The sequence below is a fragment of the Corvus hawaiiensis genome, chromosome 3, assembly GCF_020740725.1.
Source record: "Corvus hawaiiensis isolate bCorHaw1 chromosome 3, bCorHaw1.pri.cur, whole genome shotgun sequence".
Lineage (NCBI taxonomy): Eukaryota > Metazoa > Chordata > Aves > Passeriformes > Corvidae > Corvus > Corvus hawaiiensis.
The window spans coordinates 94796117-94821858 of record NC_063215.1 but is presented as its reverse complement, the minus strand read 5'-3'; the positions used below and the strand labels follow the sequence as shown (position 1 = coordinate 94821858).

General features: G+C 43.7%; 1 protein-coding gene across 3 annotated transcripts; it reads right to left on the bottom strand.

The window, feature by feature from the left end:
* Positions 1–1976: 1976 nt before the first annotated feature.
* UTP25 (UTP25 small subunit processome component) lies at positions 1977–19980 on the bottom strand. 3 transcript variants are annotated; one of them, XM_048299695.1, is made up of 12 exons: positions 19529–19977; positions 18281–18320; positions 16816–17065; positions 15859–16065; positions 13681–13769; positions 11924–12334; positions 8373–8592; positions 6146–6348; positions 4731–4913; positions 3973–4085; positions 3326–3571; positions 1977–2523 (listed from the first exon to the last, which is right to left on the bottom strand). In XM_048299695.1, the coding sequence occupies exons 1-12, from the start codon at positions 19627–19629 to the stop codon at positions 2277–2279; spliced, it is 2310 nt and encodes a 769-aa protein (XP_048155652.1). In that variant the 5' UTR covers positions 19630–19977; the 3' UTR covers positions 1977–2276. The 3 variants fall into 3 exon arrangements, with proteins under 3 accessions (XP_048155652.1, XP_048155653.1, XP_048155654.1); XM_048299696.1 differs by lacking the exon at positions 19529–19977 and adding an exon at positions 18816–19489; XM_048299697.1 differs by lacking the exon at positions 1977–2523 and having other exon boundaries at positions 3353–3564; positions 19529–19980.
* Positions 19981–25742: the final 5762 nt, after the last annotated feature.

Genomic DNA, 25742 nt, shown 5'->3' with positions numbered 1-25742 from the left:
AGACTGCATGCTGTCAAGTAAAAAGAGGCAAAATATTGTATTTGCTAATGCCTTTCTTATTCCATTTGTGTCAGAATTTGAACTAGTGTTGAACAATTAAAAAAACCCCAACCCTTTAAAATTTCATTTCTAAAACTTAGTGTTCCCACAGAAATTCATCTCTGAAAGCCACATTATCACCAGGAAGATGGGCTCTGAAGTAACTCATTTGGAGCCAGCAGTTGTCCCAGCAAACAAAGCATTTGTGTCCATGAACACACATCCAGAATGGGCCAAACTCTGATCTTGGTGCTCACCACCTCCCAGTAACTGTCTCTGGAACCACTCTTGGACAAAGCCCTGCACCAGGGAATTATTTAAGATGATAAAAAAGGGACATTCACACCAGTACAGAGAAGGGCTCCCCATATCAGCAAACCTGTTTGAGTCACTACTGCAGCCCCCTAGGCAGAATCCCTGCCTAGGATCAGTGCTGGCTGATGAGGCTCCCTACTAAGGCAAGCAAGAATTTGTCAGAGCACAAAAACCTCATACACGAGCTCTCCAAGGCTCTGTGCTGGGAGCTCTGAGCACCTACTGAAGGCAGTGAAGAGGCATTTTCTGCTTTGGCAATCAGCAAGAGTTATAATTAGAAATCAACATCAGAAATGTGACACTGGTATATATACTTTTCAAATTTCAAAGCATGCTTGTCTTAGGAACAAACCCAGGTAGTTGATAAAAAAATCATGACTGCCTCAGTCTACAGTTTGGCCTTCCTCCCATGAAGGCACTTTGCTTTTAACTTCAGTGTGGGCAGAAAAATCCTTGCAGAGTTAAGGCTGTGGTACAAAACTCTTGCTGCTTCTTTAAACAGGAGCTGCACTGCCTCATGTTATCTCCCTAAGCAGCTATCCCACTTTAGCTTCCTCAGAGGTCAGCTATTATCTCTGCTAAGTACATCCGGTGTAGAAAGGAAATTCCTTAATCCTATTTTGTGGACTTGTTTTCCTAGGCACAGCCATAATTCTCCCACATCCAGCCTGGGCCATGCAATAAAAATCCTTGATTGCCACTGCTGCTCTGTGCTGTACAGGAGACAGGTGTCCACCAGGAAAAGTTTGCTTGGGCTCTTAATTCTTGTGTGCTACAGCAGAGGTATGTAAAATTAATAGACAGCATTACTTAAAATGCAAAGCAAGAAACTGCAGGGGTTTTCATGTCTACTAAATGATAACTACTCAAGTTCACAGCCTTTGAAGAATATAGGAATCAGAAATATGACAAAAATTGGCAGAAATTATGTGCCTCAAGGAGTGTATTTCACTTTGGTCTTATTACTTAAGCCTCCTAGACAAGCTTATTACAGGATGGGTGTTTCCTTCTTGCATTTGGGCTGATGCAGGGCCCACCTGTCCCTCTGGAGAACAATCTTCCTGCAGTTCTAGCACGTGCTTACAAAAACTAATCCCTCTACTTTTAGCTCCCTTTAAAGTAGACTTAGCTTCCTGGAAGAAGAAAAAGGCAGCACCAAGATGCTTCCCTGTTCTCCATATGCAACCATCAGGAGGAAAAACCAGACAAACCAACCACTTCACCTCCACCTGTGGTGTGAGATACCAGACCATGGGCATTTGCAACTGCAAATCCCCTGGTTTTGTACTTATCCCTGGTAAAACTGAACAGCCAGAGGGTCTGTTGGAAACAGGAGGCAGAGATATTTAGGTCACTCCAGGAAAAACACAAAACCATAGCTCCTACCCAAGCACATTTAAGGATTCTCACAAGTGTCAGCTGGAAGAAAGTCCAACTCTCATTCAGCAGCACACTTGTGTTAGAAGCCCTGCCTGCAGCTCCCTTGTGTAGGCTTACAGAATAGTGACTCATTAAATACTTGGGCATTTTTCTTATCCTAGACAAGAGGAAAAACTTCCCTTCGAGAAAAGAAGGTGAGCTTGCTACACCTAAAAATGAAATGAAACAGTCCAATCAAAAGCTATTTATCACTGCATGAATCTTTACTGACCCATGAGTTTTTTAACATACAAGAAAAATAGTTCTGGATTGATTTTGTTTCTACACAGAAAACACCCCCTAAGCCCTGCTTTTTTGAATGACACTCTTCATTTCTTGTTGGGCAGAGTACTGAAATACAAAATTTAATACTATATGAACAATTTCAACAGAATATTTAACAAAAGGAAGTAAAAAGCTTAACACTTTTTTAAAAAGCAATATAAAAATCTGCATTAGGAGCAAAATGCAGGTCCATCCAATCACCCAGTCTGTAGGATCACTTAATCATTTTCTCCTGTAACAAAGAGGTGCACGTTCTTCTTGGACTGTAGCATTTGAGCTGTGCGGTCTATGCCAACCACTGCAGCCAATTTCTGAGCATCGTACTTGGAGTAGAGCACAGTGCAAGTCCAGGTAGCATCCACCCCACTGTCTGTGGCCTTCAGCATGTTACAAATCTCACTGTAGAAGTGGGAGTATGTTGGTAACTCATAGAAAATTAGGTTCCTAATGCCTTTTATTGTATACCTGTAGTAGAAAAAACCAAACAAACAAATTTGTTGCAAATTTTACAAAATATGCATGTTAAAACATCAATCCTCTATCAGGTCTTCCAATTTCCATGAACCTCAGTGCACATCAGCTGTAGCTCAACTTTACAAACCCTGTGTCACGGACTGAAGACTAAACAGAGAAGTGGAATTTAGGGGGAAAATCTAACACTGCCAGGCACAATGGCTTCCTCTGAAGTACCAACCACCACCAATTTATGAAGCAGTCAGCCTCTTCAGCTTGGACTGTAATACAGTGAAGACTGACCAGATCAGGCCTCATGAAATTTTTCGTATTTGCCAAAACATCTGCTAGTAGAAAAAAATCCTGTTCCATTAGGAACTTGTAAACAGCTCCAGTCAGGATGTACCAAATTTTCCAAGTGGCCTCAGCTTGCTGTATTGCATTATTGAACCAATTACATACTCTTTCCAAAATTTTATGCAATTACTGTGGCACAGATGAACACAAATAAAAGGCCCAATGAATCCCATTTGCAGGCTGTATCACCCTGTCCTGACATCACTGGGACTTGGCAGCACTTACCTCCCTGAATAAAGCTTTGCTCCTAACAAAATAATAAAGTCTCTGCAAAGGGACTGCTGACAACAGGCAAAAACTTGACAGTAAACTTAACAGCTCTTATTTCAGTCAAAGAAGTCCTCAGAGGGATCCAACAGATTCGAAAAGCAGCAGAGCCCATCTATGACTAAGGTCAGACTCTACCTTCAGAACAGCACACACGCAACTCAGAGGGAAAACTCGATCCACAATTCACCTTTTGTAGAAGTGGAAACGCTCGGTGAACAATAAAAACTGCTTCTCTCCCTTGAGAAAGAAGCGCCTTGCTCTGCAGACAGCAGCCTTTTTAGTGTATTCACAGATGTGAGTGAAATTCAGGTCCTCTTTCTTGAAGTAGTTTCGAAGGCGCACGTAGTCGAAGTACGACGGGACGTAAATGAGCGTGTGGGACATGATGGCATCGCGGTACTCGGGCAGAACTTTGTCAATGAAAAACTGAAACCTCAGTTAAAAAAAAAAAATACGTTTTAACCAGAGTTAAAATTCAGCTTCCCAATACTGATATGAGCTCAAACAGGAATATCATCAAACAACAGACTACCAAAGATTTTCACTACATTTGTCTTTCTTTTAACTTCACAGGATTTCTACATGTGTAGGAGATAAAAGGCTTTACCAGCACTACACAATTCTGGTAGAGACTGGTATTTCTTCCCCAGACTATATTCTCCAGTGCCTTTGGCAAGGAGAAGGCCATTACTCCCCTCCACCTGTGCAGAGCCCAGCCTACACCTGAGGACTAACGAAGATGTACTGCTGTGGTGAACCCACAGTGTGCTCTGCAGTACGCTCCACTAAACCCGAAATCGCAGTCACTGGGGCACAGCCTGAGACACACAGTACCTTGAGTCTATCACAGAAGTTACACTTTCAGCTTCTAATCTCCGAAAAACATGAGGAAGCTGGACCACAACGTGGCTGATGGAGCCAGTGAGTGGCATGTTGCGGACAGCAACCTGTGAGAAGGAAGTAGGATGTTTAGGGCAGCAGCATTCCAAAGGCAGGCACACTGCAGCCAGCTTTCTGCAGCTCACATCTGACAGCACAAGGCTGTTTTTAAGAAAACCAGTGCACAACGCTGTTTTTAAGAAAGCTCCAATACAAAACTACAGTCATGGTACACAAACCAGGTCTGTTAAATACACAATGACTGCTTATGCCCTGAATCCTATATATTTGAGATGGTCTCCTAAAGTTTTTAGTTTTCCTTTTTCTTTCAAAATACTACCAGTTCATGCATCTTACACAGTAGGAGATAAAAAAAAGAAAGCAGATGAACCCTCCATTTAACAACAAAAAATATAAAACAAGATAACTTGAGACTGTCAAATTAAAAAACCAAAATCCCATTTCTGACATGAGACAGCAGCTACTATGAAAGAAAAGTATCAAATAAGCATCACTGCATGAGGAGCAGTTCTTCATACCTCTGGCAAAGTATGCAGTGTCATGGAGATGCAGACTGAAACATTTGGGTGAGAGAAATGATAGGCACGCACAGTCTTTCAGCAACTGAGTTACAGAATTTTTCCTCATGTTGGGTTTCGTGTTCCTCTCCCCCTCCCTTCCCCACCAGCATTCCAGCTCCTCTGTGAACTCACCTGCCCAGCGTAATTGAAGCAGTGTTTGTTGAAGACAGAGTTAATCTGGGGGTCCTGGAGAGCGCTGAACAGCAGCGTCTGCCGGTAGTACTTGGACCAGTTGTTGAGATTCAGCATCCGCACCCGGGAGAAGTCCACCCCATGGGAATCCAGAGGCAGCAGGTTAATGTGCTTCATCAGGTGCTGCACAGACAGATGGAGACACATCACTGCTGGCATCCCTGACTGCCTGCAAAAGCCTTAACTGCAGTGGGGAACAGGGCAGGGGCCAGCACGGCAGCACAGAATATAAACATCCAGCATCTCCCAAGACACCACTGTCTGGAATTTATTGACCACAGCAAGAGCAATTTACTTGATTTCCTGCCACAGAACTGAAAGCTACCATCTCTTTAGTCATCAGGAACAGTAACCTTTCCTTCCAGTCTTCTCCTGGGGCAAGCATAATGGATTTGTTTCTATTAAAAGTCAATGTGCCCAAGGTTTCTGAGCTAAAAGAAGCCCAAGCACAGCTCAGCTCTCATCACATTCAGAGAAAGTTTGAAGAAATTCACTGCATTTTGCCCTCAGGGAATGATGCCTAGGACTGGCATCCCTGCCACCACTTGGCAGGCAGTTGCACCTAAAGGGAAAAATGGGAAGCAGGCTCCAGGACTCATTCCTTGGATATTGTGTAGGCTCAAGTGCCCTTTCTGGGACTCCTGAGGAAAGATGATCTTCTGGACTCATCCAAAATGCCTAGTGACATCATGTAGTCAAAACATCTGGTCCAGGTACCTCTGAGGTGTTTTTACGTGGAAAATAAAACCCTACCATTTCAACCCTGAAAATTTCTACTAACCAAAAGCTGAAAAGCAGGGGTACTGCTGCAGACCTGCCACAACCCCAAGAGCTCTATTTTCAGAAAATGTACAGGAAGCCCTTCATACTGTTTAACTCTGGACATGACTAATGCTTAGTACCTCTGCAGTCAGTGGAGACAAGAGGCAGCTCCTCTTGCTTTCTGTGAAAACCTGAATTAGGCTGTAGAGATTCCTCACATGGCTGCAATCTGACTGAGACACTGGGCAGTCAGACAGCTGGCATAATTTCTCCCAGATGTGATTAAAGGAACCATCATTACCTCATGCTGCAAGGTAATTAAAACTGTCCAAAAAACATCTCTGATGAAATATACTACTAAAGCACCAAACAAAGTTTTAGAGAGAACATGTCCTGAATACTACCAAAATCTGCAGAAAGAATATTCTTAGTATAAGGAAAATATCAGGGTGGAGGGAGGAAAAGAAACAAACATCCATGTCTAGAATCAAGTCAGTAAAAACCAGCAATGCTGCTCACTGCCAAAACTGAGTAACATCAGACCAGCAAGACCCAGCCCAGCACAAAAATGAACACATATATGGAAAACGCACCAGAACGTGCTCCCAGTTCTGCATCAGGTAAATGTCTGCTTGATCAATTATGAGGATTTCTATTGATGACAGAAAATCGAAGTCTCTCTTCTTCTCCCCCTCAGCGCCAATGACAGTCCTGATGCCCAGGGGAGAGGCAATGATAATGTCTGAGGAGTAGAAGGGTGCATAGAGCCTCATGCTCTTCTGCAGAATCGCAACCCCTGTCCAACAACACCAAGAGCAATGTCTCAGTTAACATCAATTATCAACCACATTCTTCCAGCAGGCTCTGGAACAGTGATTCCCCCCATTTCCTCTGCCCACACTGATGAATATAGCTGAACACAACTAATCTAGCTGAAACTCTCCCTTCCCCAAAAAGTGCTTACCCACCCTACCCCCCTTCGACAGGCATTTGGAAAATTTTCATGAAGTTTGGCAAAGCATTTCTGTATTATTAAGATTTTCCATAATCCGAACAAAAATTTTTAACTGAAACATATTGTTCGTGAGTTTCTGCTGAACAGGGGAATGAGGAGACTGAACAACTTAAGAAAAAAAATGCAGAAATTAACTACTCCTTTCTCCTTAAATTCTGAACTTTGGTCTCTGCCTTTGGGTATTACAGTAACTTATTTTAACCTGTCATGAAAGTTCTGGGGTGGATCTCTTGACTAGCAACTGCCTTTATTCATAGGGCTGAAAGATTTGCTACTAAACCACAAAGGACGAGGTTTTTCATGTTACAATGATCAAAGGCATGACCAGTCTTGCACCTCCACTGCTTCTCACACCACGTGTTGCAGGGTACATTCTAAACCAGTTGATGCATCACCTCTCATGTTATAGACAGGAAAGGGAAGGAATCAAAGGAGTTTGTGTCATAACTACATGTTTTTCTAGTATTTCTAGAACCCACAGTTTTCTGGTCTTAAAAATCCAGCTAGTCCAGACCACATTCAAACCACCCCCTTCAATCTGCCCAACAAAGTCTCTCCAACGTCTCTCCCTGTCCATGTGAAGGCAGGTATCACGGGTACAGCAGAAGACCCTTCCAAGAATTTCAGAGACAGCAGTAGGGATGCCTCCTGCTGTCTATTTCAACCCATAAAAATGGAAAAAGAAAGAAAAAGAAGAAAGGTTCAATTGGTTGAATTTCCAAGAAGAAGATATCACTTGTCACAGCATATACACAGTTTAGAAACATCAAGTCTTTTTTCTGTTTAAAAATGTGAAAGAGTGGTGGTTTCAGTAAGACATAACAAATGTGCTTTAAATTAGATCTTTGTGCAGAAGTAACAGGGTGTGCAGCACAGTAAGAAAGAGAAATTATTCTGCTTCTATAATTTGCTTCTGCGAGTTAACAGCACTGAAAGTTTCTTCAATCATTTCTTAACACTTAGTAAGTGGAACAAGCAGAGTGTGGTATGGGAGAGGACTGAAAGGAAAATTATTATGCTACTGAAAGTAAGATGCTTTCAGCCTGAGAGATATTCACTGGGGAAGAAGGAAAGACTGAGTGCGACCTGCTCACATCTTCCACTGCATCATTACATTTCTTGGGGTGCCAATTTATCCTTCAAGGTGCAGTATTTCAAAAGCCTCTGATCTGCCAAGTTAAGTTAGAAAAACTGCCTTCTCACCTTGGCAGCTCCAGGAACCAAGCCACTAGCTAGTTCTCTGCATACTGAGTTACTAAACAGGATTAAGACTACAATATTATGAAACAGTCTCAAATTTTCTGCTTGTCCAACACTCCTACTTTGCTGGCTACCCATTTGCTTTCATGAAAACCATAGGAAGCACAGCAGAAAACTGCTTTGCTCAGTATTGAGCTTTAATTTTGTTCCAGCCATTACAAGAGACATTGTGAACCCGCTAATTAAACCCAAAAGATTTTTTTTTTTTATAACATGAAAAGACTTTGCTGCATAATCAAGGCTATCTTGAAAATGAGGTGTGGGCAGTCCTGCTAGAATAAAGCTGTCGTTGCATTTTAAATGATTCTGAACTTGTTGTGAAAATAATTACTTTTCTATTTTCTCTTCCTTTTTAAGTTCTGGCAAGGCAAGAAAGATTTTCAGAAAAATCCAAGTTGTCAGTACAAAACCAGCAGGAATACCACACAGCCTAGAGTCTCACCAAAACTTCCAGCCCTGATAGCTCCTAGGCATTTGGGAAGAATTTGTTACTTAGCAGTCCTGATTTTTACAAGCTAAAAATCATCAGTTCAGTAGGTCCTTACCAATTCTGAAGTGGTCATCAATGTTGCCAGAAAAGATGGCTTCATAATCTTCAGGTCTTTTCAGGTTGGGGGGCTTCTCTTCTGGGTCAGAGCCAAACTCCCCTTTGAAGCGCTTTTTATTGCTTACATCTATTTTTTTCTTGTCATTCACTTCGAGAAGACTGATGAAAGCATGCACAATCCGCAGAGCACATTCCCTGAAGGGCACTATCATCAGTACCTGTGCAGATCAACCATTACAAGAGAATAACCCATAAAATGTGAACACTCGCTGTTAACTGTATGTTAATTAAACTTTTGGCTTGGATCTGCCCCCATGGAGCATCCCAACCATCAAAACAAAGCCATTCTGACAAGCAGCAGCAAGGGAAGATGCACTGGGATGCAGTGGGCTCTTGAATTGGTAGTGGCCAGCAGCTCAGCCTGGTTTCCCAGCTCACTCAGGGTACCAGTACAGCAGAACTGAAAACTAAGCACGTGCTCCTGTCCTCCCTAACCCCCAGGCAAGCAAGAGTTCCTGTGACACAGGGACAAGGTCAAGGGCTGGCTCTTGGATGGGTGGCAATAGTCCCTGCACAGAACTCCAAAATATAAATGGCTAATGGGGGAGTCAACACAGAAACCAAAGATTTGCCAGGCATGCAGCAAACACTGAAAGCCAACTCTGGAACTGCTCAACAGGCAGCTGGCACGCTGGTGACAGGCTGCCATAGCTGAATCCACCTGGCTATCAACTAGAGGTTGCTGTGAATCCAGCTAGGATTGGTTTGGGGCCCACTCCCCCAACTACGACAGCTGGCCTTGACAATGGGGCTGGGATTCCCTGAGGTACTCCCAGGTACAGAAAGTTCCTTCCATGCAGACAAGTCCTTACAACTGCCTAAGGACAAAAAAATTTCTGGCACGTCCCACACTGGGTGACAGCCTCCACTACCTGCACTGATACTGAAGATTGATGTGGAGGCAGCTGTCTACACTGGCAGATTTAGACAGGGATGCAGGAAAACCTGTCCAACTGTGGTGGTAGGGGGACAAACAAAGAGGTAAGTTGTTGCAGTGGGGATCCTGCAACACGCATATATCAAACCAGGAGTCCCGTGGAAAGGAAATATATATGGACAGACAGATTCTTGCTAGCTGTTTCAGAGATGTTTATTTCTCCAGCCGCATGGCCGGAGCTCTGCCCAGGAACTGTCCCAGTCACGGGACCAAGGGTCCTTCTGCCCACGCAGGGAACACAAACCAACCAATGGGAACGAGGCTGAGCAGGGACAGGGAAGCCCCGTGTCTGTGCCCTCAGGGCCCCTCTCCCAGGGCTACACGGCGGGGGAGGGACCCCAACACCTCACCCGTTTTATTTTAATAAAAGGAGAATGAAAACAACTGGATAAACATAACAAGAACAGTTTCAAAACAAAACAAGCCACCCTCCTGAGTCTTTAAATGTCCAAACAGATTCTGTGGAACATCTTAGGGCTGACAGAAGGGAGACAGAACTCTGAGCATGCTTTGTGGGGAAACTGAGGCAGGAGAGGGTTTAACTTCTTCCCTCCCCCTTTTCATCCCCCACTCGGCATTGGAAAGGGATTTTTGGGGAAACAATTGGCAAAAGCATGGTTTTGTGAGGGAAACCATGGATGAAAAAACGGATTGGGAATACACTGGGGGTAATAGGACATAGGGTAAAAGGGAAAAGTGGGATTAGGAAAGGGAAACTGTAGGGGGGGCTTACAATGGAGATACTGTCTAACATGACTACGATTTTTTGCATATATACTGCCTTTTACAGGAACACCATCAGGCCCAGTGACCTGCGATGCTTGTAACCCTTTTCTCCCTAGTACAATATTAAATTCCACCACTTCTCCATCTCCCAAGCTTGGGATCCATTTTTCAGGGTTATTCTTTTTAATAGCAGTTCTATGCACAAATATGTCTTGCTGGTTGTCATACCTTGTTATAAAACCATAATTTTGCTTAACATTATACCATTTTACTATCCCTAAGGTCTTAGTTGCTATGATCTTTTCCTTTTTCCGAGTGGCTGCTGTTTTCTGTCTCGCTGCGTCTTTGCTCTCTCCTTCGGTCGCTCCCGTGTTGGAATTCTCGGGGCTGCTGGTGCCTGCGCGCTCTTCCCGGGGTCGCGTTCGGGGCTGCGCGGGCCGGGCCGGGCCACGCCGCTCAGTTCTCCGTGCGTCGCCTCCTCTGGTCGCAGCTTCGCTGCCGCTGCCAGGCGCTGCACCCACGTCTCGGCCGGGCCCCCGAGCGACGACCCCCCCGCGCCCTGCTCCAGCGCGCGTCTCGGCTGGGCGCGGCTCCGTTCCACCGCCATCGCCGCCAGCCGCCGCCCGCGCGCCGCCCCTCTCGGCCGGGCGTTCCCGGGGCTCGCTCCACCACGCGCTGCACGGGGCCATTCGGGCACCGCCGGGTCCCGCCGCTCCCGCCGCTCCTCGCTCCGCCACCGACACTGCGGCTCGCGTGGCTCCGCCCGCACGCGGGAACTGCCTCGCTGCTGCTCGCAGAGCGCTCGGTCCACGTGGCCTGGGCCGCACGGTCCCTGCGCCACGCTTCCCTTCACCAGGACACAGCTGACATTGCTCAACAGTCTCAGCAACTAAATAATATTCACGAAAATATTCTTCCATCGGCATATATTTTGACTCTAGTATTAACTGTGTCCAAACGGTTTTCCAAAAGCCCTTGGTAATAATTAAATCCCAAGAAACATAGAAAAAGTTCTTAAACAACCATGCTAGGAAGTGTTTCAGTTCTTTTTGAGCTTGAATCAAGCTAAAATTTACAAATCGTTGTTCAAGAATCATTTTAAGTTTAAGATAAATGTCCATATGCGGCTCTGAGAGCCAAGAGTCTTCCCACGGTTCCTCCATAGTTTAGATACGGAATAGCAAAGCAAAACCAAGAAGAGGAATCCAAAGTTTCCAGGGTTTACTCACACAAATCAGTCGCTTAGGGATCGGGGATCGTTCTGCCCCCAGCATCTCCACCATTTGTTGCAGTGGGGATCCTGCAACACGCATATATCAAACCAGGAGTCCCGTGGAAAGGAAATATATATGGACAGACAGATTCTTGATAGCTGTTTCAGAGATGTTTATTTCTCCAGCCGCATGGCCGGAGCTCTGCCCAGGAACTGTTCCAGTCACGGGACCAAGGGTCCTTCTGCCCGCGCAGGGAACACAAACCAACCAATGGGAACGAGGCTGAGCAGGGACAGGGAAGCCCCGTGTCTGTGCCCTCAGGGCCCCTCTCCCAGGGCTACACGGCGGGGGAGGGACCCCAACAGTAAGTCAAACTCATGGCTTGGCACAAAACCAGGCTGGCTAACAACCCTGAGCTCACTGCTTCTCACAGGGCATTTGCCCTGGCCATGGAAGACAACCTCCAGGCACGATAAAGGGATGTGGAAAAGCACATGCCCAGGAACACATCACCTGAGAGAGAAGCAACAGAAATACTTGTGGATAAACTACCAGGATGTTTGTATGGCCTGAGCAGCCAGGGTGGGGACGAGGGAATCAGAGCTCTCTTACCTTAGGCCTAGTGAGCCCCTGATCCCTGTAGTCATCGGTGTCAGTCCCTGGCTTTCGGTCCCTCCGTTTGGTGTTGTTGCTGAGCACCTGGGCATTGGCCTTGAGGACATGGTTCAGGGCATGCAGGCAGTAAGCATGCCGGATTTCTTCTCCGTTTGTTAAAGCATTTCTTTCTGGATAGAGCAAGTCCCGGTACGAATTCATGATACAGAAGAGCTCTCTTTGTAACGAGGTAAAAGGGGAATCGCTTGGTTTGTCCACTGAGGACAGAAATTGTTTATTCACTTTTGGCCAAGTCGATTCCAAAGGCTTGTGGAGATGAAGCTGTTTCACATCAACTTCTTTGTCTGCTTTCAAAGTTTTATGTTTCTCCAAAGTGGAAGAAAAGATTAGTTGACCCACCCTTGGCCACTGAAAAAAAACCAAGTCAACAATGCTGAGGAGTCATACATACCAAACCCTGCACACTTGAAAGCATATCACCACAGCTGGTGATATCAACTTTAATCAAGTTCATGAAATTAAGGAAATTATCTTTTCATAATACAAGTGGAAACCTTTTTTTCAATATGCAATCCCTTTCACAGTCTACCAGGATAAATGAACTTCAGCTCTGTAGATCTGGATAAGTTTTGCAGTGATGTGTCTATAACTGTTCCCATGCCAGAGGAAATTGAGGAATTTTCTGCCTAACCCACTCAGCAAACCAGTGCCTCAAACCAGGGACAAGGTGAGAACCCTGGAGTCCAACTATGCTTACCAACTGGCCCCACTGAGGTACATACTTTGATTAAAGATGAAAATAAACCCATTAAGGGCTAATCCCAGAAGCTGTGATTCAGTTGCTAAATGCAGTCTTGTTGGATGTCTGTCTGATTTTGAACAGCTATCAGTGTAGTAGAGGAAAACTCTAAACTTTAAGCCTTCTGCCATGCAAGTTGTCCCAAGCTGTCCCTGTAATGTAGCTACACCAATTTAAGCGAAGATGTATCATGCGTTGCTTCAGGTGGCACTGGTAATTTTGGCCATGTGCCAAAAAAGTAAATTAAATTAAAGAAATAAAAAAAATCACAGCTTTCTCTCTGACTAACTAACCATTGGATATCGTCCAATGAATGTCACCCAGCATATGGCTGACCAGAATGGGAGGCAACTCTCCAAAACAAAATCAGATGTGGAAAAGTTATGAAGAAAAGGTTTTCCTAAAAATGAGTATTTTGAGAACCAGTACTCTCTGTCAAGGAAGGAGGTGCTTTTCTGGTACTGTAATCCACATATTACTGCCAGAATTAACAATGTAAGTAATAAATTCCCCTTCACTGGCTTGTAAATGGGTACAGGGACAGAGCCATCCTGAAGCAAGAACGTGAAAGTGCATCACAAGTACTTTTTAAAGTGTACATGGTCACCTCAGAAGTTCAGCTGCAGAGCACATCCCTGGCATCGTCCTATCACCACTCAGAAACAAGCCTTGCTTCCACCCCCAGTCAAGGTTTTGGGACTACAGCTCAAACTCTAAAGCTATGTTTTTCAGATGCGTCACCATATGCCTTCAAAACAGCAGACTTCACATTTCAACTCTTACTCAGCAGTAAGTGAAGAAGAAAACAGTTCAACAACAACACAGCGACAAAATCTCGATAATTCTAGTGCCAACAGCTACTACTAATAATTATAATCTACTTCACTTGTACAAAAAAGGATTATTTTAATCCAGGCATCTTTAGGAACGCTGGATGGCTACAAAACATTATTACCTGGCTTTGACTTGAAGTTTTAGGAAGCGAAGACATCTTCTCTATTTCTTTATCTTCAAGTTCTTTGTCCGTGTGCTGTTTAAATGGATCTATTTATAGCAACAACAAAAAACCAGCCTGAGAACTATTGCAGCTAATAGTAGAATCAAGTTGCAGAATGGATTTGCAAATGAGATGAGCAGTTTCCATGCTGGCCAACACCACAATTAAAACTAGTTATTTCAAAGCACTTGGAGATGAGAGAAAGGTTGTCAAATTCTCTCTGCGAAGAACAGAGAGAACAGATTTGACAGATTGCTTTTAAAATGAAAAGAAGCACTTATGGAAGTACTAGAATTTTCAAGCACTAATCAAATGTTAGACAGGAAAACAGCATGTAGTGGAAAACAGTGGCAATTTTTTGCCTTAAGCTCTGACATGTCCATTGCTTGCAGGTGAAAAAGGCTATCAATAGTAAAGTCCCAAGAACTTGCTCCTAATTTACTAACAGCTCTGCCCAGGGCTTTGGCCAGTGATATGAACACAGTCTGTAGTAAAGCACAGAAATATTAAGCGAGTTTTGGCGAAGGGAGGCAAAAATTGCCTGAAGTGAGAAAAAGTCCGATTTTTCTAATCAGCATTTCTTTTTGGAAAGGAGAGGCAAAGAACTGTTAAATCATATTATACTCAAAGACAGTGGCACGCACAAAGTCACATGCAAAGCTTGTTTTGAAAGCCAAACCCTGTATCCTGCTTGCAGCACAGCAGCACTCACTGCATAAAGAAAACTAATTAGGGAACACTGGTGCTTGCCAACAAATATCCACCCCACACACAAGTTACCCAGGCAAAAGTCAAGACATTTACTGATCATGACACCGAAAAAAAATTGAGAAAATCTTCCCAGAAACACAAATGAACAGGATATCACTTAATTGGACTGCAGGCTCTCTCCTCAGTTGTTTTACTGATTCCAGCATTTTCCCAATAAAGTAGAGGGAGTAATGGGAGGCATTTTCAGGAATTTTAGTGACCCTGGGACCAGAAATTCATCCCCTTCCTGCTATCTTAGGTGACTCATTTTCTGCAATAGATTATAAAGACACTTCCAAGCTACAAGAACCCACCGAGAAGTAGTGCATCATTTATAGGTGGAACAAAGCTGTTAGGATACTTAGCATGCAGTTGGAGAGCTACTATTCTCATTAAAATGCAATGCCAACAGCCTAAGTCATATTCTCATGGTAACAAGAACGAGCTGTTTTTTCTATCACATGGCCCTTTGATGCTTCCACACATTTCATGTATCACCCAGGCTGCCTCCCAGATCTAATGTCAGCTGCTGCTCCAAGATGACAAGCCAGCATCACTAGGGATGCTACAAACATATTTCTCTCTCTCAAACGACGCCATCTGATATTAAAGCCGCAGAGCATGAAATCTGAGCAGAAGCTGTGCAAGTGCCAGTGTGTGCCATGTCGCTGAAGGATCGCACACCCGTGCAACACAGTTATTTTGTTACATATGGTGGGACGACTCCAACAGCGGAGCTCAGATGCATCTATCAGTGAAGTGAGATTCTGGGATACACCCTTAAAAGACACTACATGTGCTCTGCTGATGCTTCATACTCTCCTGATCCTGGTGCAGTCAGACTCCTCTGCATAACCTTCAAAATTCTGAGGGCGCTGAGCATTTGTCTAAATTACTGTGGCTGCTCCAAGCTTCTCAGAATCTGACCTCTAACTCCACTGAGATGTGAAGAATGCCCTCACAGGTCAGCTTTGTGATTATCTCCTGTGCTGCTTGTGCCAAGAATAACTTCCACAGTCAAGTGCAGGCTTGCAGAGCCCTTTTTATTACAGTGGCTTTTAAAAAGACTATTAGAGCAGCAGAACAAGACAACACCCTCCACACACTTTTCTAGTTCTTGATATGTCAAGCTTTACCAGTCATAGCAGAAACCCCACATGAATCCCAGTTCCCAGGGGCTACAGAGAACAAATGGTTCAGCTACACATCTGCATTAGTGTTAAGGGTCCCTTATATAACCAGCTGACATGTGGGCAGTACAATGAATAAGGTGGTGGAAGAACTTGGAAGCTATACAGCCTATCGCTAGGGTGTTGGATAATTTAAACATGTTTACAGATACTCCTCTAAAGGCAGATCCCTAAACACAAACACACACTGTTTTACCTTCTGGAAGAGCTTGTGAAGAACTGCTGTCTCTCTTATCTGCATTGCAATCTCCACTCTCCTCTTCCATGAAATTGGTTTCCAAGCTAAATTCAGATTCATGTTTCACATCAGTAAACTCCTCAATTACTCCATGATGTGGGTCACAAGAGGTATCTGTGCCATCAGCCTGCTCCTGGCTGAGTACCTGCTCTGCTGTGTCTGTGACTGTCAATGGTTAGAAAGAAACAGGTTATTTTCTCCTGGAAAAGTTACTGTCTGTAGATGTTGCTCCCTTTGAGCTACTGATTTTTTTCTCCCAGTACTGTATCAAAAAAGATAAAAGCAGGCTTTGTATTCTACCATAAAGATGACTTTTGGCTAGGATGCCAAATGTTACATAACACAAAATGTGGTCCCCCAGAGAAAAATTAAAGAAGCAACATATTTGGGGAATATAACTTTTAGTTTGCAAAGACCCCAAATAACTGAAAATGATAAAAAGTTGACTCCTCTCTCCTAGCATTTCTTTGCAGACTTCATGAATGAGGATACCTCGCTGTAAAGGCGGCAGTTTCCTTCCAATTTCCATATTCTTTCCTGTGCTGTGAGGCAAACCTTTCCCTCCTCTCGGTGGCACAGCCAAGCCAGATGCTGCTTGAGAGAACAGCTTGTGTCTCCCATGAGTGGGTGAGAACCCCTGGTCTGCTGCTCCATGTGGATTTCCTCTGTGCTGCCGCACAAACAACATCTGAGGAAGCAGCAGCGGGCTGTCTGGCGCAAAATGAGCACAGCTACCCTTTCCCCTGCTAAATCCTTCAGCAACTGCTGCTCCCACCCACACAAAGCCAATGGAGCAACAGAGTCTCCAAGGCAGAAGAGCACCCAGCCAACAGCCAGTCTACAGCAGGATCCTGGCTAAAAACATTTGTTAGTCAAACAACATTTACCAAAGAAGCATGGGAAAAGAAAAACTACCTTCTTCCTCCTCTGGAACATCATCCTTATCTTCTTCACCTCCCTCTGCTTCTCCAGTCTCCTGGGACCCTTCGCTGTCCATTTCTGCCTCACTTTCCTCAGGTTCTTCTGATTCACTTTCATCATCCTCTTCCTCGCTTTCAGACTCAGGGGAGGTCTTCAGGGTAGCCAGGAGCTTATGATATCCAGAGACCTGTTCCACTTCAGTTTCTGAATCACTTTCTGCACTTGATTTATCAGAATCCTCAGACTGGAAAGGAAAACATGAGTGTAACAGCAACAACAGTAACAGCCTATTAAGCAGCAAGCAAATACCCTCACCTCTAACGGCTCTGTTTTCCCTCTCCCATGAAACCCTTACATAAATGCCATAGAAAACCTATAGAACCCACAGAAAAGTGGAATTTTTCAAAATCCACCATTTTATGCCAATAATTATGCTGGATATCCCCATTTAGATTTTGAGAGCATCTTGGGACACAGACTGAAGCACCTCATTCTGCACCAATTTGACTTGGAGCATCATAAAATCCAGTGCTTTCAGTCTCAGCTGAGTGAGGTCATTTGATCTCCACAGGCAAGGCTCTGACTGACCTGGCACTAGAATCTTCTAAGAAAACCACATACAGATTGAAAATTGTAGAAGGGCATCCATACAAGGGACAGAGCATGCTGGACATGCTTCTGGCTTTCAAGAAGGTAAGTGAAATAGCTGTCAGTGGACAGTGGTTCCCCAGGTAGTTGGTCAGGTTTGGTTTAGCTGTACAGCTCTACACTGTGAGCAAGCCAGACTTGAGCCAGTTCTGTCCTGGGCTTGCACAAACCAATATCCAGATTACAGCCAAAACTGTAGTGAAACTGTGAGTATCAACACAACACTATTTACTCCTTTCTTAGCTCCTTTTAGCCCAAAAAGGAAAAAAAAAAAAAATCGGTAAATACTATGTTAATGCACAAAATTGCTAAAGGAAACAACTGAAACAGAGTAATTAATTTTTCCAAACTAAAACTTTGAAATCTTTTATTAATCTGATGATACAGGAGGTTATGAAATCCTGACTGAAAGTAAAGCACTAGCAATTTGAAGGAGTATTCACATATTTCTTTGTTCAACAGAGAAGAAAATGTCTCCTAATTCATGCAACACTAAGTTTATCAACATTATTAAAACAACTTAAAGCACGATCTAATTTTCACTGTGACTAAATAATACACAAAAAAAGTTAAGAACTGCAGTTATTTCCTGCTGCTTCTGCCCTCTGATGGTATTACAGTTTTGAGTTAGACATTACAGAGAACAATTCAGAGCCACACAAAAATCACATTCATCTTTTTCTCCTAAATACTGTTTTTCCAAGTGGAACAACTTAATCAACCTGAATAAGTTGGAAACATGAAATGCTAAGTTTTTCACTTCACTGAACTACACAAAGATGAAAGTAAGGAAGAAATAAAAATACATTACCAGTTCACATATTTGAGTTGCTTCTGGTCTTCCAGAAACCCTGAAAAGAAAGCACTAAAATATCTTACTCTGTCAATGATGAAAGAAATGTCACAGGATGAAAGAAATGAGGGGAAGAGTGAATTGATTAGTTATGCAAGTTTAAAGAAAGCTTAAAAGCAAACCATCACACATGTCTCCCTAAGAAAAAAGACCCTTAAGAGTCACCCTCTCAGGTGATGTGACCCTCTGTACATGAAGCCTAAGTGCTCAGGCATTACAACTTATCAATAAAAATTTTAAAGGAAAATCTTTATGCTTTAATCTCTGTGATTAAATGCTTTAATCAGAAAATGAGGTCTCAAAAGGAATTAAAAGAATCTAGCTAGAAGGGTAGTTTGTAACAAAGTTAACCAGAGACAGAGACTACTAGCGCTAAATATTGGTCTGTGAAGTGGGAAAAAGACACAAACTAAAGGTAAAACAGCATTAACTAACCAGTCTTGGGACTGCAATTCTTCAAAGAAGCCACTGTACAAGCTGGGCTTAAACTAACCTCAACTCCTTCAAAAAGATGCAGAGTCTTGTGTGGGACTGAGCATCACTGTACACACAGGACATTCTCTCCAGCAGGCCTTCCATCCCAACCTACGTCGGAAGGGTCGCAGGGGACACCCAAACAACAAACTTTAACACTGTGTGCCTGCTCCCAAAGGCTTTACAGCAGCAGCACAGATGGCACAGCATTTGGACTATGCAGCTCTTTCCTTAGAAGTTTGCACGGGGGTACAGAAGGAAGGTGGTCATTTTGACAGAAGGGCATCCCGCCGAGGAGGGAATGGCTCTTGTCACACAGATCTTCGCTGCTCTATTTTCATACCCTCTCCGACATCAGAAAAGGGCACGGAGCAAACAGTGGGAAAGCTGGATCCCTGACAAGCCAAGGGACCGGCCTGGCATCAAAATGGGAGCCCACCTCGCACTCCGCCGCTTCCCCACTCCTCGTGCCAGCCTCCGGGCTTCCCACAAGAGTTTACATTTAGTGAAAGTCAGTCCGAGCCGAGATTTCCTGCCTCCCGTTCTGCTTCCGCGATTCCCGGCTCACGAGCGGCAGTGCGCCACGCAGCTGCAACTCCCCGCCTTCCGTCGGGAGCCCAGGGGAGGCATGACAGGGAGCGGCCGCCGCCCGGGCTCCTCAGCCCTGCAGCCCCGGGACCGAACCGCGGGGCAGGGGCGGCCCCGCGCGGGCTCGCCCAGCCCGGCACTCACTTGTCATAGAACGGGTGCTCCTCGCCGAACTCCCGCAGGTGCTTCTTCTGCTTCTTGCTCAGGCTGCGCAGCAGCTCCCGCCCGGCTCGCCGCTTGCCCATGCCGGCCCGGCCCGCTCCACGTGGGTGCCCGGCGCGCTGCGCTGTCGCACGGCGGGGGCGGGCACCGCCCGGTGATGCCGGGGCGGGCGTCGTGCCCTGGGAAGGCGGGGTCTCGGGCGGCTGGAAGGAGAGGCGGAGGGGGGGGTGAGCTCACGGGCCGGCCTCGCCCCGCCGCTGGCGGCCAGTGTGTCGTGCCGGGAGCGCGTTTATGCCTGCGAACCGCACTGGGGAACACAAGTACCGCCAAGGAACGCTTCGTCCCAGACTGTGTCCAAAACCAACCTTGTCCCGAAGCTGCGCCCCGCGCCCCCGAGCTTGGTGCGGGCGGTGACGCGTTTCCGCTGCCGGAGCGGCGGTGAGGCTGACGAGCAGCGTGTTCGCAGCGGGGCGGGCCCCGCAAACCCGGGCCCCGGCACTGCCTCGGGCTGACAGAGCGGAGGTTGTAATGAGGGTGGGTACGAGAGATGTTGAAGACCTGCTGTGTTTCTCTTTGCACCGGATTCGCTGCAGCCTCAAGCTTTTGTGTATAACATTTTTCCCGGGTACATGTGGGGAGATATGATTAGACAAGCTCTGTTGTTTGCCCAAGAAAAAGTCACTGAGAGGAAGCACTGAGCTTTACTCCTATGAAGAAAATTTTTAATTCTCAAATCATTACGCACGAATGCAACGTTACTTCCGATCCCTGGCTACAGAAGCAGTGATAATCTAAATGCAGCCTGACCTACCTAAGAGACTGACCCTCTCCAGACCCTGGGGAACACTGCACATGGCCTGTTCAGGTACACACTACTTGAGCTACACGTTCTTTCCCAACTGACCCATGATCTGCAGTGCTTTGCTAAAAGCTACACATTTTCTGGGAAAACCTCTATAATAAGGCTAGAGGAGACCCAACACAAGTCCTTAATGTTCAGACTGCTTTATTCCAAAAGGTAAAATCGAAAGCTTCAAATGAAACCAGACTAAATTCTGGCTCTTGTAACATGTCACACTGCTGTATCTTACTGAGCGCTGCTTAAGAGTGCTTTTCTGCATATGGAGACAAACAGTTTTTCAGAAATGACCTTACATTGTGTCAAATAAAGTAAATTCAAACTCAGTTCTTTGCTTTAAAGTTCTTTATATTCCTTATATCCCTGTGTTTCTGTATGACCTAGCTGAAACTCCTCTGATCTTTAGTAATGAAGAGCTATAAATGATTTTGTAATGTGCAAAGCACATATAATAGGTTTCAGTTTATCTCTGGGAGTACAAGAACTAAGTGACAGCAATGTCATTCCAAACAGGGTGGAGGCATGCATGGAATATTTTAGGGAAAAACAGTTTAGCATTTGGATTGTAGCTTGACTCTCTTGACCCGAGAGCACCCACGGATTTGACTGAAGCAAGCAAGCACGTTAACTGCACTTCAGTTACACAGAAACCTCCAGGAGTTACTCCTGTGTGTTGTTAATCCCACGGTCTGTCTCTTCAGTAAACCCCTCTGGAGTGCAGGAATTTGTCTTAATCTAAACCATTCTACCGACCTGCTTTACCCAGTACCCCGCAGCACACAGAAAGCAGCAGCAGTTGGCTGTGCCCAGCAGCAGAAATTCCCTTGGCAAGTTCTGTCAAAGCCAACATGTTATGTAACAACTGACTAAAATAATTTATTTCCAACTACCAGGGTTTTTTGGTGAAGTTGGCAGCCATACTCTGTAAGAGGAAAAATATTGCCAATCAATCCCACCTCTGTCAGGAGTGTGAAAAAGCCAGTATATTTTTATGTTGCAAAATTGTTTCTTGTTGACTTATGATTTGGCATTTTAAGACAGCAGGAAGAGCAGGAGTCTGTTCAGAGCTGAATCAGGAGAGCTCAGGAACTCTTTGCAGATTGTATTCTTGTGTGTTTAAAAAGGGAAAATTATAGGGCCTTGGTGATAGTAAGGCTATAGTTTGGACTCCAGAAAAATATTGCCAATCAATCCCACCTCTGTCAGGAGTGTGAAAAAGCCAGTATATTTTTATGTTGCAAAATTGTTTCTTGTTGACTTATGATTTGGCATTTTAAGACAGCAGGAAGAGCAGGAGTCTGTTCAGAGCTGAATCAGGAGAGCTCAGGAACTCTTTGCAGATTGTATTCTTGTGTGTTTAAAAAGGGAAAATTATAGGGCCTTGGTGATAGTAAGGCTATAGTTTGGACTCCAGTGTTTGTACACTCTTTCCAAAATTCTGGTTAGGATGATACTTCACACTACTTTGTGGAGTTTCAGTCTGCTTTTTAATATTGCCTTACGAGTTAAAAATGCATTAATCTCATTAGTTTGTGATGTTCTGAATGCCAACACTTGCTTCTGTGGCCACTTATTCACACTTCTTTTCATTGGTATGGGAAAGCTTATCTAGGAGCTTAGATTTGGCTCTGTAGCTTGATGTCTACTGTCACTCCCTTTTCCTCTCTCCATCCTGACTTCAATTTAACCCTTGAAACCAAGGATATTCCTGGAACTGTTTCCCTCTTTCTGCTCAACTCCTTCCTCCCTCCTCCCCATTCCTTGTGTGAGAAGGATCCTACTTGGGCAGCATTTGGTGTTTAGGGTTAAACTACTTAAAACGTTGTGGTGCCATTCATGTGTGTCTTAGAAGGTGTGTTTCCCAGGAGATGAACACCTCAGCTTCTCTGTGGTAAGGCACGGGCAGTAAAGCAGCACTGATGCTCATAGACCAGTGAATGTGTAACCACCCAGTTTTATGATAAGCCCTTTCTTAAATTAGATCTCTCCACTTGAAAGTTTTAAATCAAATTTCTAAATGAACTTGTAAAATTACCTTTGATCTCCTAGTTGCTAACATGGTTAATATATCACCAGCAATGTTCTTTTTACAGACTTCTGATGTACCAGCATCTCTGATTCCAGCAATAATATTAGAAAGAAAAGGAAGGAGAAAAGCTTGCATTATTTGAAATCTGTTCTGCTGACCCCATTCTGTCAGCAACTGCAACTAAACCCCGTCAGCAGAAGGCTGCTGCTGCTACCTGTGTATCTTGAGCACTTTTTATCTGCATGACATTCCAGAAACAGATGGTTTATAAAAGACACTTCCTTTATTTTGGAGAACTCTGCTAATCTGAACAGAACAGATTCCTCCTTGCTGGCTTATTGCCTTCACTCTTTTGTCTCACAGCAACTCACTTTCATGCTTTTCTTCATCCCTGCATGACAGATTTTTATAACTTCTTTATCCCCCTTTCTCTAGCATTAATCATCAACAAAACGTTATCCAGGCAAATATTTATTACTTATGTATTCAAGCCACTTGTTTGTTTATTATTAAGCAAAACTAATTTAGTTCAGAACAGAATTGCTGGGGGCTTTTGTATTCTACATCTGTTCTCAGCCATATTTAGCCTAATACTCTTATTTTGCTGATGGAAACTAAGTTTAGAAAGTGCTTCGCCACTGTTTTGTTGGGGTTGTTTTTGCCAGTATGAACTGTATTTTGAGTGATGTCATTGAAAATCAAGCTGCAATTCTTTTGACAAATGGCTGATATATTTAACGATGCTGTAATTCCTTGCACTGCAGTTACTATAAAACATTGCCAATGTAAAAAACTCCATAATGAATTAATCTTCTTTAGAGAACTACCAACTTTACACACTGGAGAAATACAGAATACCGAGAATAAGGTAGCATCTAAAATGTAATAGATCTTAAAATTTTAGTCTGTTGGGGAAGAGGGGGCCCCAGCATTTTAGAAAGATCCAGGGTATGCTAACCACATAAGCTGCCGGAATCCATGTGTTGTCCATAGCAACATTAGCTTAAAAAACCCCATAATCATTTCTGCAAAAGCGTATCTAATGCAGTAGAGAGTTTAACTGCAAGCCTGTATGCCAGAAGTGCAAAACTGAATGTCAAGGAAAGGGATGGGGACTTAGCCCTCAGCTTTCTGTACGCACCCAGAAAAAACTCTTTTCAGCGTTTCCAACTAGTTCTGCAGTACATCCACACCCAGTTTGTTGAAAGCAGAGAGAATGTAAGGCAAGGTTTCCCAAGCCTTGATACCCTGCATTGGGACAGGTTAAATAAATGGCTGGATTTGAATGAGATGCTAGAGAAAAGCATAAAGAAATCTGTGTTATGACTTTCTCTACATTTGAGTGGGTGCCAACATTAGGAAGAATCGGTCCTTTTAAAATTGATCTTATTTAAAACATTAGAATTTCTTTTTTTCCTAAGTAGCTACCAAACTAACCTATATTTTAATTTTTTAACTCCCTCCTGAGTAATGCCAGAATGATTGTTTTGGTCAGAAAGTTTCATCACTGCACTTGATTTCTGATGGCAAACTAAGCCTTCTGCTCTTTCATTTCTTAGCAGTGTTGCTACTGCAGGCTAAAGCGGCTCCAGTCAGTTCCAGGTATCTGAAGTTGCTGTACATGTTTGGAGTCTGTTACTCAGTTATGTCACTGTGTCTTCCATAATGTAGATACCATAACTTTATCTGAGCACAAGGTGAAACTTGGGTACCCTAATGGCTTGGGAATAAAGCCCTGTAAGTATTTGCAGTAGCTAAACTAAAAAAACCCTTATTTTAAACTGGAAACATATTCTAATACCAAGGCAAAGAAGATTTAATATTTATATGGTGGGGGGAATGAAAGATGAGTGATAACAATGTGCTGATGTATGAAAGACCTTGCATCAGCAGATGCAATACACTGATTGTGTGCTTTTTGATAATATCTACTGGCATTTTATTGAAGTAGAAAGAATTAAATTTCCACTTTTTTACTGGTATTTCTTGTAATTCAATGCATAGCATTTCAAAAGAAAGGTACATTTTGTTAAGAGAACTAGAAACTTGGAACAATGAGACAGGTATGCAAACCCCAAATCCCAGACTGCTCTCCTTTTACCGTACAAAAGTGCTGCAGAAGAGAATCGTTACCTGTACTCTGTGCACCAACCTGAACAAGTAAATTGTTTGCATTGAAAGGTTTTGTTTTCTTTTCTCATATTCCTTCTGTAAATGAAACACCTCTCTGATTCCTGTATCTTAAAGGAACTGCGATTACAGGGGGAGGGAAAGCAAAGGAAATTACATTGAAGGTTTTTTGTTGCCCTAGTTCATGTACAGTAGAACTCCATCCAGAAAGACAAAGCATTAGCTTAACCAAACATCCAAAAATCTCCTCTGAATGACTGACTCATGTTAGACTTGTTTGTTACATGAGGCTAATGCATTATCAGCCAGCAGGGAGAGCAGCAGTGTTAAGAATCTGTGTCCTGATTACAAGGTGAGACTGCAGGCTACTGGATACTGAAGTCAAGCTTTGCTACTGCATACTGCAAAGTCTTTTCTTCATCCTTCCTTCATAAAAAAAGGCAGTGACACTGAACTGATATTGAACTGATCCTAGGGATTTAGTTCAGTTTCATGTCTGAAAATCCTCTCCCTCTCTCCTTAGGAGGTAAGTGTGAATTTACACATTCAGCGAAAGTGCCAGTGGTTTGACTCTTTCATATTCAAACTGGAGTTCTAGCAAGGCAGGAATGTGCTGCACATTCCTGGGAAGCACACAGCTTTGCTGTGATGCACAGAACATCCCACGTGGCATACGTTGCCTTTGTTTAAGGGAATTAAATTGTTGTTCCTACAAATTTGCTGTATGGATGCAAAAGCAGGCACTTCAGACAGGGATCATTTAAACTTTGGAAGTCTGACTCCTAAGAATACAATAGAGCATGCTCAAACACTGATGTTTATAAATGGTATGAAGCATGGGGTTTTTATTAACTTCCTCTAAAATGCAACTACAAATTTTCTGACTGAAAATGAGAGGAGATGGTCAATAGTAAGACTACTTGAGACAAGACCTAAAGCAATGGTTGTAGTGTTGCTGTTGGCACTTCGTAAGAAATGTGGCAGGAAGCAAAACTGGAGAAATGTGGTATAAGTAGGAGAAAATAAGTAAAGAAGGCAAATAGTTTATCCAACAAACTAGTTTATCCAAAATTGATAAATGGATAACAATCTGGCATCCACAATATTAAATACTACACAAACATGAAGTGGATTTGCAAGTATTTCAGTGTCCAGAAGCCATCTAGTATTATCAAAAG